This window comes from Enhydra lutris, unplaced genomic scaffold, assembly GCF_002288905.1.
Source record: "Enhydra lutris kenyoni isolate GAN:26980312 unplaced genomic scaffold, ASM228890v2 scaffoldscaffold9, whole genome shotgun sequence".
Taxonomy (NCBI): Eukaryota; Metazoa; Chordata; class Mammalia; order Carnivora; family Mustelidae; genus Enhydra; species Enhydra lutris.
The window spans coordinates 76,823,511-76,844,212 of NW_019154093.1; the positions used below are offsets into that span (position 1 = coordinate 76,823,511).

The 20,702-nt window shown below is 38.9% G+C and overlaps 1 protein-coding gene across 2 annotated transcripts in view; it reads left to right on the top strand.

The window, feature by feature from the left end:
• LOC111143315 (leucine rich repeats and immunoglobulin like domains 2) overlaps positions 1-20,702 on the top strand; it is a 65,157-nt gene that overhangs the window by 40,757 nt on the left and 3,698 nt on the right. Inside the window, exons 9-16 of one of the 2 annotated variants that reach the window (XM_022496973.1) lie at positions 832-912; positions 1,636-1,707; positions 1,846-1,914; positions 6,593-6,756; positions 14,878-15,198; positions 16,229-16,510; positions 18,323-18,772; positions 19,592-19,756. In XM_022496973.1, coding sequence (XP_022352681.1) covers positions 832-912; positions 1,636-1,707; positions 1,846-1,914; positions 6,593-6,756; positions 14,878-15,198; positions 16,229-16,510; positions 18,323-18,772; positions 19,592-19,756 — 1,604 coding nt within the window. The remainder of the gene's footprint in view (positions 1-831; positions 913-1,635; positions 1,708-1,845; positions 1,915-6,592; positions 6,757-14,877; positions 15,199-16,228; positions 16,511-18,322; positions 18,773-19,591; positions 19,757-20,702) is intronic. The other variant, XM_022496974.1, reaches the window with a different exon arrangement.

The following is a 20,702-nucleotide window of genomic DNA, read 5'->3' on the forward strand; positions in this document are numbered from 1 at the left end:
TGACTTAAGGAAGCAACAGTGATTAAATATCTTTAACTGAGGGGCGTGTGGGTGGGTCAGTGGGTTAAGCCTCTGCCTTCGGCTCGGGTCGTGGTCTCAGGGTCCTGGGATCGAGCCCCGCATCTGGCTCTCTGCTCAGCCGGGAGCCTGCTTCCTCCTCTCTCTCTCTGCCTGCCTCTCTGCCTACTTGTCATTTCTGTCAAATTAAAAAAAAAAAAATCTTTAACTGATACTTCTTCCAGCAGGACACCGCATGATGCAATTGCATTTCCTCTGAGAATGCAGCGGTGGATTTTAAAAGATCCATACTTTTCCTTTTAAAAATAACAGAGTGATCACTCTAGTGCAAGGGTGTATCAGTCTTGCCTCCCAGGGGGGCATGTTTAATTGCTGTTGAGCTGTGAAGCTTTATACTGACATTGTTCTTTGTTAGCCATTTTACGTTTAAGAGCCCACGGGAAGACTTGGGTCACCCAGAAATCCCATTAGTCTAAAATCACATTTGGAAGCCATATCCCCTGCGTCCTGAAATCCTGCTTTTTGCAGGACCCTGACTATAATTTTTAATATGCTAACAAAATTAGGGGCTATTAGATAGTAAGATTAATTCTCTTAGCAGGTTGCTTTATTTATCAAGGCCAGCTTAACCCTTTGCTTATGAGAATCGGTTCTTATATGCTTATTGCAGATATTCTCTAAAAAAAGAGTCGAGTCATCTTCATAAGTAACTGTTAAAATAAGGATGAAAATTAGTATTGCCGTGCCAGGATGATGCCCAGCGTTGTCATGTCCATGTGAACTAACATAACCTGTCCTTGATATTTTTTTTAGAAACTTAAGGAACAATGAAATTTCATGGGCCATAGAAGATGCTAGTGAAGCTTTTGCTGGACTCACAAGTCTCACTAAATTGTATGTATTTATAATATTTATGTATGCCTATAAAGGTGTATTTTCAAGAACCAGTTGTATGTGTGATTGCATTATGTCTTTTTGCTGTGGCTGGAAAGTCAGCCTTTTGACTCACCCACTAAAGGAAGAACCTTTTTGTTTACTAAGTTTTTTGTTTATTGGTGGCTTTAAGTTTTATTTATTTAGTTAGTATTGGGACATTTCTATTGAGAAAAGCTGTCCAATGGGCACTCAAAGAGGTTATTCATAGAAGTAGACTTAACGAGTCACATAAAAGAAATGCACTGAGAAACCAGAGTTGAAGCAGTATTCTTTTTACTCATATGAAATTTATGGGTAATTTATCTAGAAAGAGAGGAATTCTCTCAAGTAAGATTTTAGATCTTCTCTCCTGAGAATTTCTCCAAAGCTTCACACTTGTTTGAATTTCTTTGACCTGATCTTTTGCCAAGAAGGGAGAGATTGGGACTCTAATCCAGTTTCTCACATGAAATTTAGCAGGGCATCACCGGTCCTCACCGCTGTTCACAGCACCTCGTTGAGCTCCAACCTCTTAATAGAGGCCTTCATTCTGTGCTTTGCATTAGTTGGTGATAAAGGTTCACAACTTTCTTAAAAATGCATGTTAAGCTTATTTTCACTTTTTATAGGTAAATGTTTGATTTAATGAATTAAATTTTGCTTAGTGGAGAACTTTACTAGAAAGGTCTGTTTGTATTTCAGAATCTTACAAGGAAATCAAATTAAGTCAATTACAAAGAAAGCATTCATTGGTCTTGAATCCCTTGAGCATTTGTAAGTATTTTGCATCCATTTTGCTCAGTATATAAATAATCTTTGCTATTAGCAGAGGTTCTTATGACCACTTAAAGTGTTTATATAATTTCATTGTAGAAATGGTGACCGGTAATATTTTATTTCTCTTCATTTCAGAGATTTGAACAACAATGCTATAATGTCTATCCAAGAAAATGCTTTTTCTCAGACTCGCTTGAAAGAACTGTACGTAACAAGTTTTTTTGTCACCGATCATTAGATCATTATCCATACTTTTGCTCTTAAAAGTGAGATGAATGTGACCCATGTATTTCCAAAAACACACAATTTAGGCAGGAAAAAAAAAAGTTAATATTCAGTTATTTTAGTGACTGGATATAATTTTAAAATAACCCAAGATCGAAAAGCCTAGAATTTATGGCACCAAACTGTTTTCATGTGCTTTTAGTTAAAAAGACCTTAGCATGGCTCCTTGTGCTTTAGGTATATCTTCCTGTTCCTTTTCTTCCCCTGTTTATTTTTGGATTATTGGAAAAATGTGTTCCTAGTATCCTTAGGTGGGAACCTTAGGGTGGATTACAGTTAAGGTATTAGGTAATTTGTTAGAGATAATTTAGCACATTCAGTATTGTCAGAAGGAATGTCTCTAATCTGTTTTTCCAAGTTACTAAAATGGTCAAACACTATTCAAAATAGTTGTGATAGAAGAACACATATTACTTCATATCCTTTTTAATTTATGATTTTTAAGAAATTGCTCTTACTGATTTAGAGATTTCCCCGGGGGGTGGAGAGGGTGGTTAGTTGGGCACTAGTATTAATTTTATTAATTTTAAACTCTGGTGACTTGATTGTTGAGCCAGTGTTAAGAATCAGTGGCCTTGCTTCAAAACCACTCAAAAGAAGGACTGTGGACCAGAAGTGGTCCACGAAGAGATAAAGATAGAAATTCATAGTGTTTAGAAACTTTTAAACAATTTGACATTACTCTGACACTTTTGTTGAATATTACAGTATTAATCTACAACAGATTGGAAATTTATAAAACTGGTCCTTCATCACAGGTAGTTTGAGATGCACTGAAGTGTGTGAAGTCAAACTCCCTTGATTTCAGATTTCTGCTTCATTCTTTACACCTGTGTGACATTGGGAAAATTTAGCCTAAGACTCAATTTCCCTTCTCAAAATGGAAGTTGTACATACCTCCCTCAGAGTTTATGTAAGGATAAATTAGATGATTTGTTTATTCAAGAAATATTTATTGTCGTCTGCTATGTAAGGTGTACTGTCCTAGATGCTAAAAACACAGGAGTGAACAAGACAAAAATCTCTGTCCTCATAGCGTATTACAATGAATTCTAGTAAGGGAATCAAAGAATAAGTCAGTAGGTACATAGTGTCTCATCAGGTAATAAGAGTTCTGAAGGAAAGTAAAGGTGGGTCACAGGTATGGAGAGTGACCAGGATTTTGGATAAAGTAGTGAAGGAAGGCCTTTTTGGGGGGGGGGGTTTGGGGGTAGATAATAACATTTGAGTAAGGACCTTAGTGGCAAAGCCTTGAATACTGGGTGAAGAGCATTCCAGGCAGAAAAAAGCAAATGAAAAGGCCCTGAGGTAGGAGCTTGCATTTTATGCTTGAAGAACAGCAAAGACAACAGTGTAGCTGGAAGAGAGCAAGAGGAAGAAGAGGGGGGTAGGAGGTGAGGTCAGAGAGTTAATCAGGAACCAGACTACCCAGGGCCTAATGAGTCATGAGGACTTTGGATTTTTTTTTCCTCTAAATTCATTAGGAAACTTTAGAAGGTTTTGAGAAGGTGCTAAGCACAGAGGCTGGCACATACTGAAAGTTGAATAACTAATACTAATAAAATAAAAATGTTATGGGAATCATTATTAGTTATTTTCTGCCAGACTTTTAAGTGCCTTTTTTTTTCTGGTCAGCATATTTTGATTTATTTCTCCTAGGCTTAACTTTTTTTTTTCTTCTTTAAAAAATTTAAATTCAACTCATTAACATATAACAATGTATTATTGGTTTCAGAGGTAGAGATCAGTGATTCATCAGTCTTATACCTATTACTCATTATATTATGTGTTGTCCTTAATGCCCAACCCCCATCCCCCTCCCCTCCAGCAACCCTCAGTTTAACTTTTAAGGGCACACCTTAGTGCATTTCAGTATTACCCATTTTTTGTCCATGGTAATCTGATGGTCACCATAAGGTTTTAACTCTTGTTAATGAGAGCTAAGTGTAAAATGTAATTTAGGTAGTAGGTGAAAACAGATCATGTAGTTTCAGTCTTTAGTCATTTGGTAATTTGAGAATTGGTTTGAACAAACTGCTAACGGAGGAAACTGTAACATACCTTTTTTACTGAGAAATTTTGGTTGCTTTTGGTTTACTTTAAGTCATATTTACAATACTGTTACATCAAGATTTACTAAAATGTATCCTTGTGCTTTCTGGTATCCTTTACAGTGCTTTGCATAAATATTAGGGGGAGATGGGAAAGTCATATGTAAATTAAAAAATATTTTGCATTAAACTTACATAATCATGGTAGAAACAGTAGAAAACATATAGTTAAAGCAAGAAGGAGAGTAAGTCCCTAGATCCCCACTACTCTTGAAACAATCACTCTTAATATTTCGGTGTATATTTGTCCACACACTTTTTGAGAGAATGCAGACTATTCTGTGAGGTCCTTGGGGGCAGGTTGGTTAGCACTGAGGCTGGAAAGATGCAAAAGAAACATAACTAAAGGGAAGTAATGTGAATTCAGTGGCATCTGTGTACAGACATTGTGCTAAATGCTTTATTTAAAATTTTTTTTGAGGTAGACATTCTCTAACCCATTTTCCAGAAATAGAAACTGAGATTTTAGAGACCTTAAGTATTTTGCCCAAGGTAAGTAGCAGAATAGGAGTAAGTCCAGGTCTCATGAGTCCAGCTTATACCCAAGAAAGCATAAATCAGACCATGTCACTCTTCTGTTTTTAACCTTCCAGTGGCTACCTGTACAACACATAGGAAGAAAATACCTCAAATTCTTTTCTTAGTTTGCAAAGCACCTGCATGGCCTGGTCTTCCCTGCCCAGCTCCCTGACCTTGTCCTTGTCACTGCCCCCTCCCTCACTGTGCTCTAGCCTCAGTGGCCTTGCCTTTCCTCCCGAGCACTGGACCTGTCTGCCTCAAGGTCTTTGCATACAGTTTCCTATGTGTGCGACACTCTCCCCTCAGGTCTTTGTGGGATTTGCTCTCTTGCTTCTTTCAGGTCTTTGCCTAAATGCCATCTCTTCAAAGTATTTTTCCCTGACTGCTTGATCTAAATTAGTAGCTGCCCTCTCTTTACCTTTGCCTAGCTTTGTTTTTCTTGACAGCACTACCTTTCTGACATTGTGCTTTGCCTTTATTTGTTCACTGCTTGTCTCTAATGAATATGTAAGTTCTGTGAGTCCTGTATCTACACGGCCTAGAACAGTCCCTCGCATAGAGGAGACTCAAATGTTTGTCTATCAGTGAATGAACATAATGAAGAACTCTGAAATGCAAAAGGTAACTTCTGGCCCGATTAATTAAAATAACCCTTAGTCAAGTAAGGTTTTTGAGATACCATTGAAGACTGATTGAAACGTCTTCGGAATCACATCTTAGATACTTTAAGACTAAATGAGGATTTGGGTGATGCACATAAAACAAGTCACAGTCTTCTCCAAATCATTTGCTCTCACTACTTCCAGGTGGATGGGACATTCATGGGGTCATTAAGAGAAAACCGATCTTATTTTTCTGATTATGTTTTATAGCCCTATCATAGACAACAAATAAAATTTCACTGTTTCCTAGTTTAAGTTGCAGTACACATTGCCACAGGGATGAAATGTTTTCAGTCTTTTCTTTTTTTTTAAGATTTATTTGTCAGAGAGAGAGAGGGAGAGCACAAGCAGGGGGAGCAGCAGACAGAGGGAGAAGCAGACTCCCCACTGAGCAGGGAGCCCGATGTGGGACTCCATCCCAGCACCCTGGGATCACGACCTGAGCTGAAGGCAGACGCTTAACCCACTGAGTCACCAAGGCGTCCCAATGTTTTTAGTCTTAATGAAATAATTTGAAAATAATCCTTGTGGAATTATTGTGGAATATTCTTTTGGAAAATATCTTCTCCACAACAAACCTGTCTTTGTGCTGCAATGTATATGGTAAGCTTTCCCCTACACTTTTCTGGGAAAAATCTTAAACCTCAAAAACTGAAAGGAAGGTACAGTTAACATCCATATTCCCTTTACCTAGATTTACTGCTTGTTAACTTTTTGCTAAATTTGTGATGTTTCTCTCCCTTCCTCCTCCCATCTCTCTTTCCTTCTTCCATCTCTTTCTATCCCTCTCTCCTCTCCACACACACGACTACTTTGCTTAGCCATTTGATAGTAAGTTGCAGGCATCATGACACTTGACCCCTAAATATCTCAGCATGTATGTCCCAAGAACAACAATGTTTTCCTACATATAGCCACAGCACTATTATCTCATTCAATTAAATTAACTTTGATAAAGTAATAGTAACTGATATGGAGTCCATACTCATTTCCCCAGTGCCAAAAAATGTTCCTTGTAGATATTTCTTCCAGTCTAGAATCATGCACTGCATTTGGTGATGAGCCTTTGGTCTCCTTTAATCTAAAATAGGTCTCTTACTGTTGTTTTGCCCCTTTTCTTAATGTCTTGGATGACACTGATGTATTTGAGGAATTGAGGCTGACGGTCTGAATTTGTGTTCTTGTGGTTTGATTCAGATTGAGCACTTTTTGGAGAGAAGAATGCATGGGTGTGCAGTAAGCTTTTAATGGTGAAGAAACAGAATGAAAAGTAAAGGGTCTTTCTTTTCTTCTTGGCTTCTGCAGGATTCTGAACACAAGCAGTTTACTCTGTGACTGCCATTTGAAGTGGTTGCTTCAGTGGCTGGTCAATAATAACTTCCAGCATTCTGTGAACGTAAGCTGTGCACACCCTGAGTGGCTAGCAGGGCAGAGCATCCTGAACGTGGACCTGAAAGACTTTGTCTGTGGTTTGTATTTTGCTTTAAAATTTTTTATACTACATGCTGTCTTTTTAAAACATGCTGTCTTTTTATTTTATTATTAATTATTTGTTATTTATTTTATTATTACTGTTTTTTTCATCATGATAAGTGTACTCTTTAATCTCCATCTCTTCTGACCACCCCCCACCCCTGGTAACCATCAGTTTGTTCTTTATGGCTAAGAGTCATTTCTTGGTTTGTCTCTCTTTATTTTTCCCTTTGCTTGTTGTTTTGTTTCTGAAATTCTGCATATCAGTGAAATCTTGTGATACTTGTCTTTTGCTGTCTGACTTATTTCACTTAGTTTATACTCTCTAGCTCCATTCGTGTCACTGCAGATGGTAACTTTTCTTTCTTTTTTATGGCCAAGTAATATTCCATTGTATGTATAGACCACATCTTTATCCATTCATCTATAAATCTATAAATAAAAAACACAGGGGTCCGTGTATCTCTTTCAGTTCATGTTTTTGTATTCTTTGGGTAGTGTGGCTCCTGGGTTGTAGGGTAGTTCTATTTTTAATTTCTTGAGGACCCTCCATACTGTTTTTTTCTGTAGTGGCTGCATCAGTTTGCATTCCCACCAACAATGTAGGAGGGTTCCCTTTTGTCCACATCCTTTCCAACACTTGTTGTTTACTATGTTTTTGATTTTAGCCATTCTGACACATGTAGGGGTGATATCTCATTGAGGTTATGATTTGCATTTCCCTGATGATGAGTGCTCTTGAGCATCTTTTCATGTGTCTGTTGGCCATCTGTCTGTCTTTTTGGAGAAATGTCTGTTTGTGTCTTCTGCCTATTTTTTTCTAAGGATTTATTTATTTACTTTAGAGAGAGTACATGAGTGGGAGGGGCAGAGGGAGAGAGAATCTCAAGTAGACTCTGCACTGAGCATGCAGCCCAGTGCGGGGCTAGATCTCATGACCCTCAGATCATGGCTTGAGCCGAAACCACATCAGATGCTCAACTGACTGTGCCACCCAGGCACCCCTGCCCATTTTTAAATTGGATTATTTGGTTTGGGGTATTGTGTTGTATCAGTTCTTTATATATTTTGGATATTAACCCTTTATTGGATATGTCATTTGCAAACATCTTCTCCCATTCAGTAGGTTGCCTTTTAGTTTTGTTGCTTGTTTCCTTTGCTGTGCAGAATTTTTTCTTTTGCTTAGATTTTATTTTATTTATTAGAGAACGAGAACACGCACACAAGCAGAGGGAGTGGCAGGCAGAGGGAGAGGGAGAAGCAGGCTTCCCATGGAGCAAGGAGCCTGCTGCAGGACTTGATCCCAGGACCCTGAGGTCATGACTGAGCTGAAGGCAGATGCTTAACAGACTGAGTCACCCAGGTGCCCCTGTGCAGAAATTTTTTATATTGGTATAGTCCCAATAGTTTATTTTTGCTTTTGTTTCTCTAGAAACAAATCTAGGAAAATGTTGGCTACTGCTTAGGTCAGAGAAGTTGCTGCCTGTGTTCTCTTCTAGGATTTTTATGGTTTCAGGTCTCACATTTAGGTGTTTAATCCATTCTGAGTTGATGTTTGTGTATGGTGAAAGAAAGTGGTCCAGTTTCATTCTTTCACATGTAGCTGACCAGTATTCCCAGCACCGTTTGTTGAAGCAACTTTTTCCCATTGTATATTCATTCCTCTTTGTTGAAGATGAATTGACCATATAGTCGTGGGCTTATTTTGGGGTTTTCTGTTCTATTCCGTTGATCTGTGTGTCTGTTTTTATGCCATATTAATTACTGTCACTTTATAGTATAACTTGCAATCTGGAATTGTGGTATCTCCAGTTTGTTTTTCTGTGTCACGATGGTTTTGCCTACTCGAGGTCTTTTGTGGTTCCATACAGATTTTAGGATTGTTCTAGTTCTTTGAGAATGCTGTTGATATTTTGATAGGGATTGCATTAAATGTGTAGATTGCTTAGGGTAGGGCAAACATTTTAACAGTATTTGCCTTCTAATCCATGAATGTGGAATGTCTTTCCATTTCTTTGCATCATCTTTAACTTCTTTCATCAGTGTTCTATAGTTTTTAGAGTACAGGGCTTTCACCTCTTTGGTTAAATTTATTCCTAGACATTTTATTGGTATTGGTTTAATTGTGAATGGGATTGTTTTTTTTTTTTTAAAGATTTTATTTATTTTGACAGATAGAGATCACAAGTAGGCAGAGAGGCAGGCAGAGAGAGAGAGAGGAGGAAGCAGGCTCCCTGCCGAGCAGAGAGCCTGATACGGGGCTCGATCCCAGGACCCTGGGACCATGACCTGAGCCGAAGGCAGAGGCTTTAATCCACTGAGCCACCCAGGCGCCCCTGGGATTGTTTTTTTAATTTCACTTTCTGCTGCTTCATTATTAGTGTATAGGAATGCAACAGATATCTGTACATTGATTTTGTGTTTTGCAACCTTACCGAATTTATCAGTTCTAGTGAGTATTTTTTTGGTAGAGTCTTAAGGTTTTCTATATATAATATCATGTCATCTGCAAATAGTGGAAGTTTTACTTCTTCCTTACTGATTCAGATGCTTTTTATTTCTTTATGTTGTCTGGTTGCTGTGGCTAGGACTTCTAGTACTCTGTTGAATAACAATGTTGAGAGTGGACATCTTGTCTTGTTCTTGACCTTAGGGGAAAAGCTCTCAGTTTTTCACCATTGAGTATGATGTTGGCTGTGGGTTTTTCATCTAAGACCTTTAGTATGTTGAGATATGTTCCCTTTAGACCTACTTGGTAGAGGGTTTTTATCATGAGTGGATGTTGTACTTTTGTCAGATGCTTTTTCTGCATCTGTTGAAATGATCATATGGTTGTTACCCTTTCTCTTACTGATGTGATGTTTTGTGCATATTAAACCATCCTTGCATTATAGGAATAAATCCCTGTTGATTGCAGTATATGATTTTAAAAAATATTTTATTGGATTTGGTTTGGTAATATTTTATTGAGGATTTTGCATCTATATTCATAAGAGATATTGGTCTGTTCTCTTTTTTTGTAATGTCTTTATCTGGTTTTGGTATTGGGGTAATATTGGCTTTGTAGAATGAATTTGGAAGTTTCCTTCCTCTTGTGTTCTTTGGAATAGTTTGAGAAGAATGGGTATTAATTCTTCTTTAAATGTTTGGTAGAATTCAACTATGAATTCATCTGGTCCTGGACTGGTGTTTTTTGAGAATTTTTTGATTATTGATTCAATTTCATTGCTGGTAATTGGTCTGTTCAAGCTTTTTTTTAAAATTTCTTCCTACATTAGTTTTGGGGGGTTATATTTCCTAGAAATTTACCTATTTCTTCTAAGTTGTTGAATTTGTTGATATTTAGGTTTTCATTATATTCTGTTAAAATTATTTATATTTCTATGGTGTTGGTTGTTATTTCTCTTCTTTCATTAGTAATCTTATTTATTTGGGTCCTTTCTCTCTTTCTCTCTCTCTCTCTTTTTTTTGTTAAATAAACATATATTTTTATCCCCAGGGGTACAGGTCTGTGAATCACCAGGTTTACACACTTCACAGCACTCACCATAGCACATACCCTCCGCAATGTCCATAACCCCCCCCTCCCAACCCCCCTCCCCCCATCAACCCTCAGTTTGTTTTGTGAGATTAAGAGTCACTTATGGTTTGTCTCCCTCCCAATCCCATCTTGTTTTATTTACTCTTCTCCTACCCCCTTAACCCCCCATGTTGCATCTCCTCTCCCTCCTATCAGGGAGATCATATGATAGTTGTCTTTCTCCGATTGACTTATTTCGCTAAGCATGATACCCTCTAGTTCCATCCACGTTGTCACAAATGGCAAGATTTCATTTCTTTTGATGGCTGCATAGTATTCCATTGTGTATATATACCACATCTTCTTTATCCATTCGTCTGTTGATGGACATCTAGGTTCTTTCCATAGTTTGGCTATTGTAGACATTGCTGCTATAAACATTCGGGTGCAGGTGCCCCTTCGGATCACTACATTTGTATCTTTAGGGTAAATACCCAGCAGTGCGATTGCTGGGTCATAGGGTAGTTCTATTTTCAACATTTTGAGGAACCTCCATGCTGTTTTCCAGAGTGGTTGCACCAGCTTGCATTCCCACCAACAGTGTAGGAGGGTTCCCCTTTCTCCGCATCCTCGCCAGCAACTGTCATTTCCTGACTTGTTAATTTTAGCCATTCTGACTGGTGTGAGGTGATATCTCATTGTGGTTTTGATTTGTATTTCCCTGATGCCAAGTGATATGGAGCACTTTTTCATGTGTCTGTTGGCCATCTGGATGTCTTCTTTGCAGAAGCAAACTCAACACCCAAAGAACAAATAATCCAATCAAGAAAAGGGCAGAAGACATGAACAGACATCTCTCTCTCTCTTTTTAAGTGAATCTTGCCTAGAGGTTTATCAATTTTTTCTTGATCTTTTCAGAGAACCAGCTCCTAGTTTCATTGATCTGTTGTTTTTTTTAGTTTCTATGTCATTTATTTTTGCTCTTATATTTATTATTTCCTGTCTTTTGCTGGGTTTGGGTTTTCTTTTTCTAGCTTCTTTAGGTGTAAGATTAGGTTGTTTATTAAAGGTTTTTCTTGCTTCTTGAGGTAAGTCTATATTGTTGTAAACTTCCCTCTTAGAACTACTTTTGTTGTATCCCACAGATTATGGACTCTGTTTTCATGTAATTCTTTATTTCTTCTTTGATTTCTTGGTTGACCCATTCATTGTTTTGTTTTGTTTTTTTTTAAAGATTTTATTTATTTATTTGATAGAGATCACAAGTAGGCAGAGAAGCAGGACAGAGAGAGAGGAGGAAGCAGGCTCCCTGCTGAGCAGACAGCCCGACGCGGGGCTCGATCCCAGGACCCTGGGATCATGACCTGAGGCAGAGGTTTTAACCCACTGAGCCACCCAGGCACCCCCCACATTCATTGTTTTATTTGTTTATTTTTTAAAAGATTTATTTTGGGGGCGCATCTGGATGTCGCAGTTGGTTAGGTGTCTGACTCTTGGTTTCAGCTCAGGTCATGATCTCAGAGTCATGGCATCAAGTTCCACATCAGGCTTTACTCTCTGCAGAGTCTGCTTAAAGATTCTCTCTCTCTTTCTCTGTCCCACACCCCTGCCCTGCCATGTACTCTCTTCTCTCAAATAAATAAATAAATCTAATCTTAAAAACAAAAAAAAAAATATTTTTAGGTAATCTCTATACCTAACATGGGCTTGAACTTAGAACTCTGAGATCAAGAGCCACATGCTCACTCTATCAACTAAGCCAGCCAGGCTACCCATCCCATTCAGTGGTATAATAACATGTTATTTAACCTCCATATATTGTGCTCTTTTCTATATTTTTTATTGTGGTTGATTTCTTTCTTTTTTTTCTTTTTCTTTCTTTCTCTTTTTAAAAAAAAGATTTATTTATTTATTTATTAGAGACAGAGAGAGAGAGAGAGAGACAAGAAGAGAAGGAACACAAGTCCGGGGAGTGGTATAGAGGGAGAAGCCAGCATCCCACAGAGCAGGGAGCCCAGTGTGGGGCTTGATCCCAGGACCCTGGGATCATGATCTGAGCTGAGGCAGACGCTTAACTTAATGACTGAGCCACCCATGAGCCCCTTGTGGTTGATTCCTAGTTTCATAGCATTGTGGTCAGAAAAGATGCATGTTATACACTTAATTGTCTTAACAACAGAATGGAAAAAAATTAAGCCAGGATGCTTTCACTTTTTTAAAGTTTTTATTTTTTTATTTTATTTATTTACTTACTTGACAGAGCACAAGTTGGCAGAGCGGCAGATAGCGGGAGAGAAGTGGGCTCTCCGCTGAGCCGGGAACCCAATTCGGGGCTCAATTCTGGGACCCTGGGGTCATGCCCTGAGCTGAAGGCAGACGCCCAAACAACTGAGTCACCCAGGCACCCCAACCAGAATGCTTTCTAACTAGCATATCTATTTCCATTTCTCTGTGTTCTTCTGTGAAATTTTTATATTTTGTAATCGTAGATTTAATTTTGTATTCTTTGACTTAATATATCATAAGCAAGTTTTTTCCTGTGTGTTCTTCAGTGATCATTTTCAGTGTCAGTATAGTATAACAGCATCTTTATGAATGTAGGCCTTTCCCTTTTAGGGGGTTGTTAATCTTTATTTTTTATTTTTTTTAAGATTTTATTTATTTATTTGACAGAGATCACAAGTAGGCAGAGAGGCAGGCACGGGTAGGGGGAAGCAGGCTCCCTGCTGAACAGAGAGCCTGATGCGGGGTTCGATCCCAGGACCCCGGGATCATGACGTGAGCCGAAGGCAGAGGCTTTAACCCACTGAGCCACCCAGGTGCCCCAGGTTGTTAACCTTTAATATAAATATCCAGTAGGTAAGATTCCTGAATCAAAAATGATTTTTTTTAAAGTAGATCTTAAAAAGTACTACCAGCCGTTTTCCAGAAAGAGAGCACTTGTTTATGTTGTCACCAGCAATGTGTGAATGTAGTTTCACATTGTTTCTATTTTTTGATGCAGTTTCTTAAGACTAAAGTGGTGGCAGGGTTTTAGAGTTTTTTGGGGGGAAGAAGGACAACCATGTAAAAGTTGTCATGATTCCAGAGGCGCCTGGGTGGTTCAGTGGGTTAAAGCCTCTGCCTTCGGCTCTGGTCATGATCTCAGGGTCCTGGGATCGAGCCCTGCACCGGGCTCTCTGCTTGGCAGAGAGCCTGCTTCCCCCGCCCCTGCCTGCCTCTCTGACTACTTGTGATCTCTGTCAAATAAATAAATAAAATCTTAAAAAAAAAAAAAAAAAAGTTGTCATGATTCCAGTACTCATAATTTGAAGTATGTATCTATATTGTTCTTTCTCAACTTGGGCATTTTTCCTTTACACTTGAATTTCCCTTATTTTATTTTATTATTTTTTTTAAAAGATTTTATTTATTTATTTGACAGACATGGATCACAAGTAGGCAGAGAGTCAGGCAGAGAGAGAGAGAGGGAGGAGGAAGCAGGCTCCCCGCTGAGCAGAGATCCTGATGCAGGGCTCGATCCCAGGACCCTGAGATCATGACCCGAGCTGAAGGCAGAGGCTTTAACCCACTGAGCCACCCAGGTGCTCCTTAAATTTCCGTTAAAGTAGAATAACTGATTCCTAGCTTTAGGCACTAGAAATTTTACATCAGCGTAGTTGTCTTGCATGTCACTAGTATCTGATTATTTAGATACCCATATATTGCCAGATCTATTTTTATAATCTACTTAAAAGATACTTAGAACACTTGGAAGCTCAGGCCCACAAAATACTTCTGTTGTTTTTTACATATTAACAATATACTATTATTTATGAATCTGTAATATATTAGCCATTCCTAAGCCTATTTGGAATTTCTCACTATTTGAAGGGAGAGTTATGCATATATGATGTATGTTCCAATAATGCTTAATTTTTTTAAAAAAGATTTTATTCAGAGAGAGTGTGTAGGGGAAGGAGCAGAGGGAGAGAGACAGGCAGACTCCGTTATGAGTGTAGCTCTTAATGTGGGGCCTGATCTCAGGACCCCGGGATCATGACCTGAGCTGAAACCAAGAGTCAGACACTTAACCAGCTGAGCCATCCACGTGCTCACAAATAATGTTTTATTAATAGGTACACACTGTAACATGTAATTTGTAATCCCCATTTTCTTTATTGACAAGGAAAAGATAATGGGTCTTATCATATATATGTTTATATAGGTAACCTCTACATATTCACAAGAGCTAACAGGATTAGAACTTGTCTTGAGATTTGAATTTAGGTTTTTCTTTTTTCCTAGTAACTGGTAGTACTTAAGAAATACATTCTAAGTGTAAGTGGTCATGAGTGATAATAGAAAGTATGCTAAACCCTGAAGTCTGAAAACCTGGGTTCCCCATCCAGGCTTTGTCTCTGAACAAGTTGTTAGACCCTCTGGGCCTCATTTCCCACATCTTTGAACAGAAGGGAATTGGATTCTAGCCCTGTAGTCTCTTGTCAATCTTAATATGCCATTTTGTAAACAGAACAAGTAATTTTATGTTATTTGTTTCAAAATGTGTAGAATTAAAAATGAGTGACTTGGCTCCTGCCCCATTTTTTTCTCTTAGATGATTTTCTCAAGCCACAGATAAAAATGCATCCTGAAAACACAGTTGCTCTAAGAGGCATGAATGTGACTCTGACATGCACCGCAGTGAGCAGCAGTGACTCACCCATGTCTACCGTGTGGCGCAAAGACAGTGAAATCCTGAATGACATCGATGTTGAGAATTTTGTTCGTTATCAGCAGCAAGCTGGAGAAGCTCTAGAATATACGAGTGTCTTACATCTTTTCAATGTGAATTTCACAGATGAAGGAAGATATCAGTGTATCGTTACTAATCACTTTGGATCTAATTATTCTCAAAAAGCCAAACTGACTGTGAATGGTAAGGACTTCTGGTCCCTGATGGTTCTACAGTTAGAAGGATTTTTCATGTTCAATTTTTGAACCACTTGGACAAGAAAATGAGGCTAAGCCTGACATTTGAGGGGAGATTTTAGTGTTTTGTATTAATTAAGGTTGTGCTAATACGTAGACTGGGTTACCGTTTTGTCCAGTTATGTCCCTAATTGGTCCTTGGTTGGAAGCGAGGGGGGAAGTTCTCCCCCCAGGAGATAGGCTGCTTTTCTTGTTGTTTCTGCTTTTGAAAAAATTCTTTTGAAATTCTCTGTTCTTTCTAGAACCATAATTCTGTTCTGAAAACTGAACTGTATTCCTGCCACTGTTCACAGGACTTTATAATAACGAAGTATTTAGGACATTTCTGGGTGCAGTGATTGTTATCATGGTCTAAATGTAGTCATACAGAATCATTTTTTAAATTAATGCTTTTCTTCACTGTGGCTGTAAAAAAAGAACTTCTCCAAAACAGATTGATTAATCAGTCACCTATTGGATTGAATCACTAAAACAGTTTAGGTTTTGTGCAACCAAAGGACATACTTGTGTCTTACTTCAGTGTTGTTTTATGAAATTTTTGAAGGCATACATTTTTTTGTATTCTTTATTTTTTGGTATAAACTTTTTTAACATGCATTTGCCATGTCAGCTTTGTAGATGTTAGCTTGGAGAGCACCATTTAGTCTCTTAAGTAAGGGAGTCATAATAAATGTACGGAGTTCTGAAAGGTTTGTGGCCTTCTGCCTTTCCTGTCCCCATCAGAGAGATCAGGTACTAGATGTGTCATGCATTCTAGAAGAATTTATTCATCACTGTATTCTTAAGTATTCTGAGGTTCGAAGAGAAAAGATGGCCTCTGCCAATCCAGAGAGCATGCCTTCTGAAAGAAATAGAATATTACAAGTTGGTACTCTGTGTGTGTGTGTGTGTGTGTGTGTGTGTGTGTGTGTGTGTGTTTTCATGTTCCCACCACCACCACTCCACCCACTTTGTCTCGGTAATCTTTCTTGAAACAGAGATGCCATCTTTCCTGAAGACTCCAATGGATCTCACTATCCGCACTGGTGCCATGGCCAGATTAGAGTGTGCTGCAGAGGGGCACCCTGCACCTCAGATTTCTTGGCAGAAAGATGGTGGCACCGACTTTCCTGCAGCTCGAGAAAGACGCATGCATGTCATGCCTGAGGATGATGTCTTCTTCATTGCCAACGTGAAGATAGAAGACATGGGAGTCTATAGCTGCATGGCACAAAATATAGCTGGAGGCCTCTCAGCAAATGCCTCTCTCACAGTATTAGGTATGTGTACTGCCCCATGGGTCCTTGGTTTGGATGGAGCCTTTATATTTAAGGGTCTACTCTGGTCTTAATGATAAAGAAGATCCAACTTTGAGATTTTAATAGTGATCCTTATATCTTGGTCACTGTGTTTTGCCAATACATGGCTGGGTCATGTCAGCCTAGGATATTAGTGGATCAGAGAACTGAAATCTGCAGAAGCAGTGAGGGCAGAATTAGAGATCTTCATCACATGAATTGAAAATTCAAATCCCCGTATCCTGTTACCTTGCCCTCTGGAGGTTTCTAATTCATACATGTTTTTTCTAGTATTCACCAGTGGGTTTGCAGTTGTTTTATACTGCTTCACAGACCACTCAAGACAATTTGTTTCTCCTCTAATTCATTTTTGAAAAAAAATTTAATGCATAAAAATTACCATCTTTTGTTTAGATTTCCTGTTCTCCTTCTAGTGTACGCCTCTTGATTCTATGTTATGGTAAAATAAAATGTCTTTTCCCTAAGTTCCTCTGACAAGCCTATTTTTTTTTTTCTTATGAGAATACTTTTCTTCATACTCAACCCAAAGGCAGATTCTGCTTTCTAGTTCTCTGTTTTCCCTAGATGTTAGGTTTTTTATTTTTTATTTTTTTAATGGATTTTATTTATTTATTTGACAGACAGAGATCACAAGTAGGCAGAGAGGCAGGCAGAGAGAGAGGAGGAAGCAGGCTCCCTGGTGAGCAGAGAGCCCGATGCGGGACTCTATCCCAGGACCCTGGGATCATGACCTGAGCCTAAGGCAGAGGCTTTAACCCGCTGAGCCACCAGGCATCACTGATGTTAGGTTTTTTAAAAGTTTGTTGGTTTGTGTTATTTCACAAATCAGAAAAATAAGTATATTGTTTTAAAAATTTAGGACATATAGAAAATTAGAAAAAAGGAAAGTCACTGAAACACTGTTAAAGATTTTGGCATATGCTAGACTTTTTAAAAAACACATTTTCATGAAGTTACGTACCTACTTTTTTCCTCTCAAATACTGTATCACAAGGGTTACTCTGTCATTAAGTCTTCAAAAAATATCATGTATTTGTACTGTGGTTTATTTAACAACCTTTCCTGTTAGATTTAAAGATCTTTTCCTTTATTTTTAAAAATTACAACTAATTTCATGATAAACCTATTCATGTATAAATCTTTTTGACTTCCTTGCGTAGGATAGCTTGCCTAAGGTAGAATTAGTAAGATAAGATTTTTGAGGCTTTTGCTTTTCTGAACACTAACTTCTAATCTTCCCATGAGTATATGAAAGTGCTTACTTTTTTTTTTTTAAGATTTTTTTATTTATTCATTTGATAGAGATCACAATAGGCAGAGAGGCAGGCAGAGAGAGAGAGGAAGGGAAGCAGGCTCCCCGCCGAGCAGAGAGCCTGACATGGGGCTCGATCCCAGGACCCTGGGATCATGACCTGAGCCGAAGGCAGAAGCTTTATTAACCCACTGAGCCACCCAGATGCCCCTACTTATTATTATTATTTTTTTTTTTTTAAGATTTATTTATTTATCCTAGGGGGTGAGAGAGGGAGAGGGAGAGAGAGAATCTGAAGCAGACTGCATGCTGAATGTGGAGCCCGACGCAGGGCTTGATCCCAGGATCTATAGATTATGACCTGAGCTAAAATCAAGAGTTGGCTGCTTATTAACCCACTGAGCCACCCAGGCGCCCCTGAAATTGCTTACTTATTGCATCATTACCTCATTCATCTAATTCAGTAGGATTTAAGAAATTAAAATTGTTTAACATGATTTTTTATACAATCTTTCTGTTAGAGACACCCTCATTTATCAGACCCCTGGAGGATAAGACAGTAACCCGAGGTGAGACTGCAGTATTACAGTGCATAGCTGGAGGGAGTCCTGCCCCTCGTCTCAACTGGACCAAAGATGACGGGCCACTGCTGGTGACAGAACGGCACTTCTTTGCGGCGGCCAACCAGCTTCTCATCATTGTTGATGCTGGCCTGGAAGATGCTGGGAAATACACCTGCATTATGTCTAACACCCTTGGGACAGAACGTGGTCACATTTACCTAAATGTCATTTCATCTCCCAATTGTGACTCTTCCCAGAGTAGCATTGGGCATGAAGATGATGGCTGGACCACAGTTGGCATTGTCATCATTGTTGTGGTCTGCTGTGTTGTGGGCACCTCTTTGATCTGGGTCATTGTTATTTACCACATGAGAAGGAAGAATGAAGACTACAGTATCACAAACACAGGTGAGTGGTACCCAGTTGATACCTACAGCTTATACTTGAGTCAGGAATGTAGTATACAATTTATTATAAAATAGAAAAAGCTATGGTGCTTTGATCCTTTATGTATGGTAGAAGGAAGAGTTTTTTTGTTAAAATGTCCAACTTCGTTGAAATAATGGAATGTCGCCAATGAAATTTTTTTTTTTTTTTTTTTTAAGTTTTTTTTTTTTTTTTTGAAAGAAGACAAAAGGGGGGAGGGGGGGGGGGGGGGGGGGGGGGGGGGGGGTGTTTGGGAAGGAGGCTCCCTGCTGAGCATAGAGCCCAATGCAGGGCTCAATCCCAGGGTCCTGGGATCATGACCTGAGCTGAAGGCAGAGGCTTAACCCACTGAGCCACCCAGGCACCCCTCCAATGAATAATTTTAAGAATTTTTAGACAGTTCCCCCAAACTTTGCTCTTATAAACACGTTACAGGTGCACCTTCTTTCTTTAATGCTTAAGCCTCATTTCCATCGAAGCTTCTCTGTGGGTGAAGAGTGGAGCCCTTCTGACTGGGATCGGCCTTTCACACCCCTTCCCCGAAATCCTGAAAGAGAAGAGGCTCAGTCAGGCAGTGAAAGTACGCCTGTGGATTAGATTTTAGACTTTAGGATTTGCCTCTTTTAGTAATACTTTTAAAATGAATCTTTGAAAAGAATTTTAGCAAGAAAGAGTTTTGGGGGAAAATCCTAAGACCTGTTCCTAGTTAGATAACATTTTCCTGGCCAGTGGGTATATCAAAGTGGAGTCATTTGCACTATAGTCTTCTGAGTGTTGCCTAATGTTATTTGAAAGTTACAGATGTCTCTTTTACAGAGGAGCTTAATCTGCCTGCAGACATTCCCAGCTACTTGTCTTCCCAAGGAACACTGTCAGAGCCGCAGGAAGGCTACAGCAACTCTGAGGCAGGCAGTCATCAGCAACTTATGCCTCCTGCCAATGGATATTTACACAAAGGCGCTGATGGTACTGACTCTTTGTTGTATATGCTTACAATTTTGACCTATTTTGTTGAGTTTGTCAGCGTATAGTTTTCCCATTAACCTGACACAACATTTTAAAGTAAGATACTCAGTGAAAACATTTGACTGCATGAGAAATAGGATGGATGGAAATTGACTGAAATCGTACCAGAGAAGAAAATCATCTGACAGAAGAAACACATCCCAAAACAAGGGATTGGCATACCCAGCAAAGTCTCCCAAACCAAAGTATTATTATGAGAAGGAGGTGCTCTAGAAACTTTTTTGAGGTGTCTTATCTTTTTAAAGCATGAGCATTCTTCAGACCATATTCAGGGGAGGTTTGTGTCTCCTGCTGACACGTTGATAGTTGCTGAAGTTCAAAGGGCAGTGATGAGTCTCAGCATATGTTGGAGAAATCAAAGAGATACAAGATGTTCCCTAATTAACTTGGCTTCTCAGTACTACTTCTCTTCCCCACTCCCCCCTTCCCTCAGGGAGCGACAGAACTCAGGGAGGTGAATTAAGGGATAGAAGAATTGGGTTTGATTCCTAGTTCCTTTTTTCCGGCTCTCGGACCATGAACAAGTTACTGACATCTGAGCTTTAACTTTCTCATTTTTAAAGTAAAGAAGCGATATTTTATAAAGCGCTTCCCTCAGGATTCTCACAGATCCTTTCAACAAATAGGTGTAGTCCTTCCAGCACTGTACAAATGAAAGGCCTTTTCTGTTCATACGGAGATTTTTTTTAGGCTGAACGTTAACAATTTTATCGGTTTCATCACTAAATTGGATTTTATTTTGGCTTTCCATGGAAAGAGGGGTACTTCTAGCATTTAAAAGAATCTTTAAATGCCTCTGCTCTTTGAAATTGGTGGGAAATAACACTGCTTTCTGGGCCAAACTAACTTCCAGTTGTAACACTGTTGCTTGATCAGGAAGTTACTT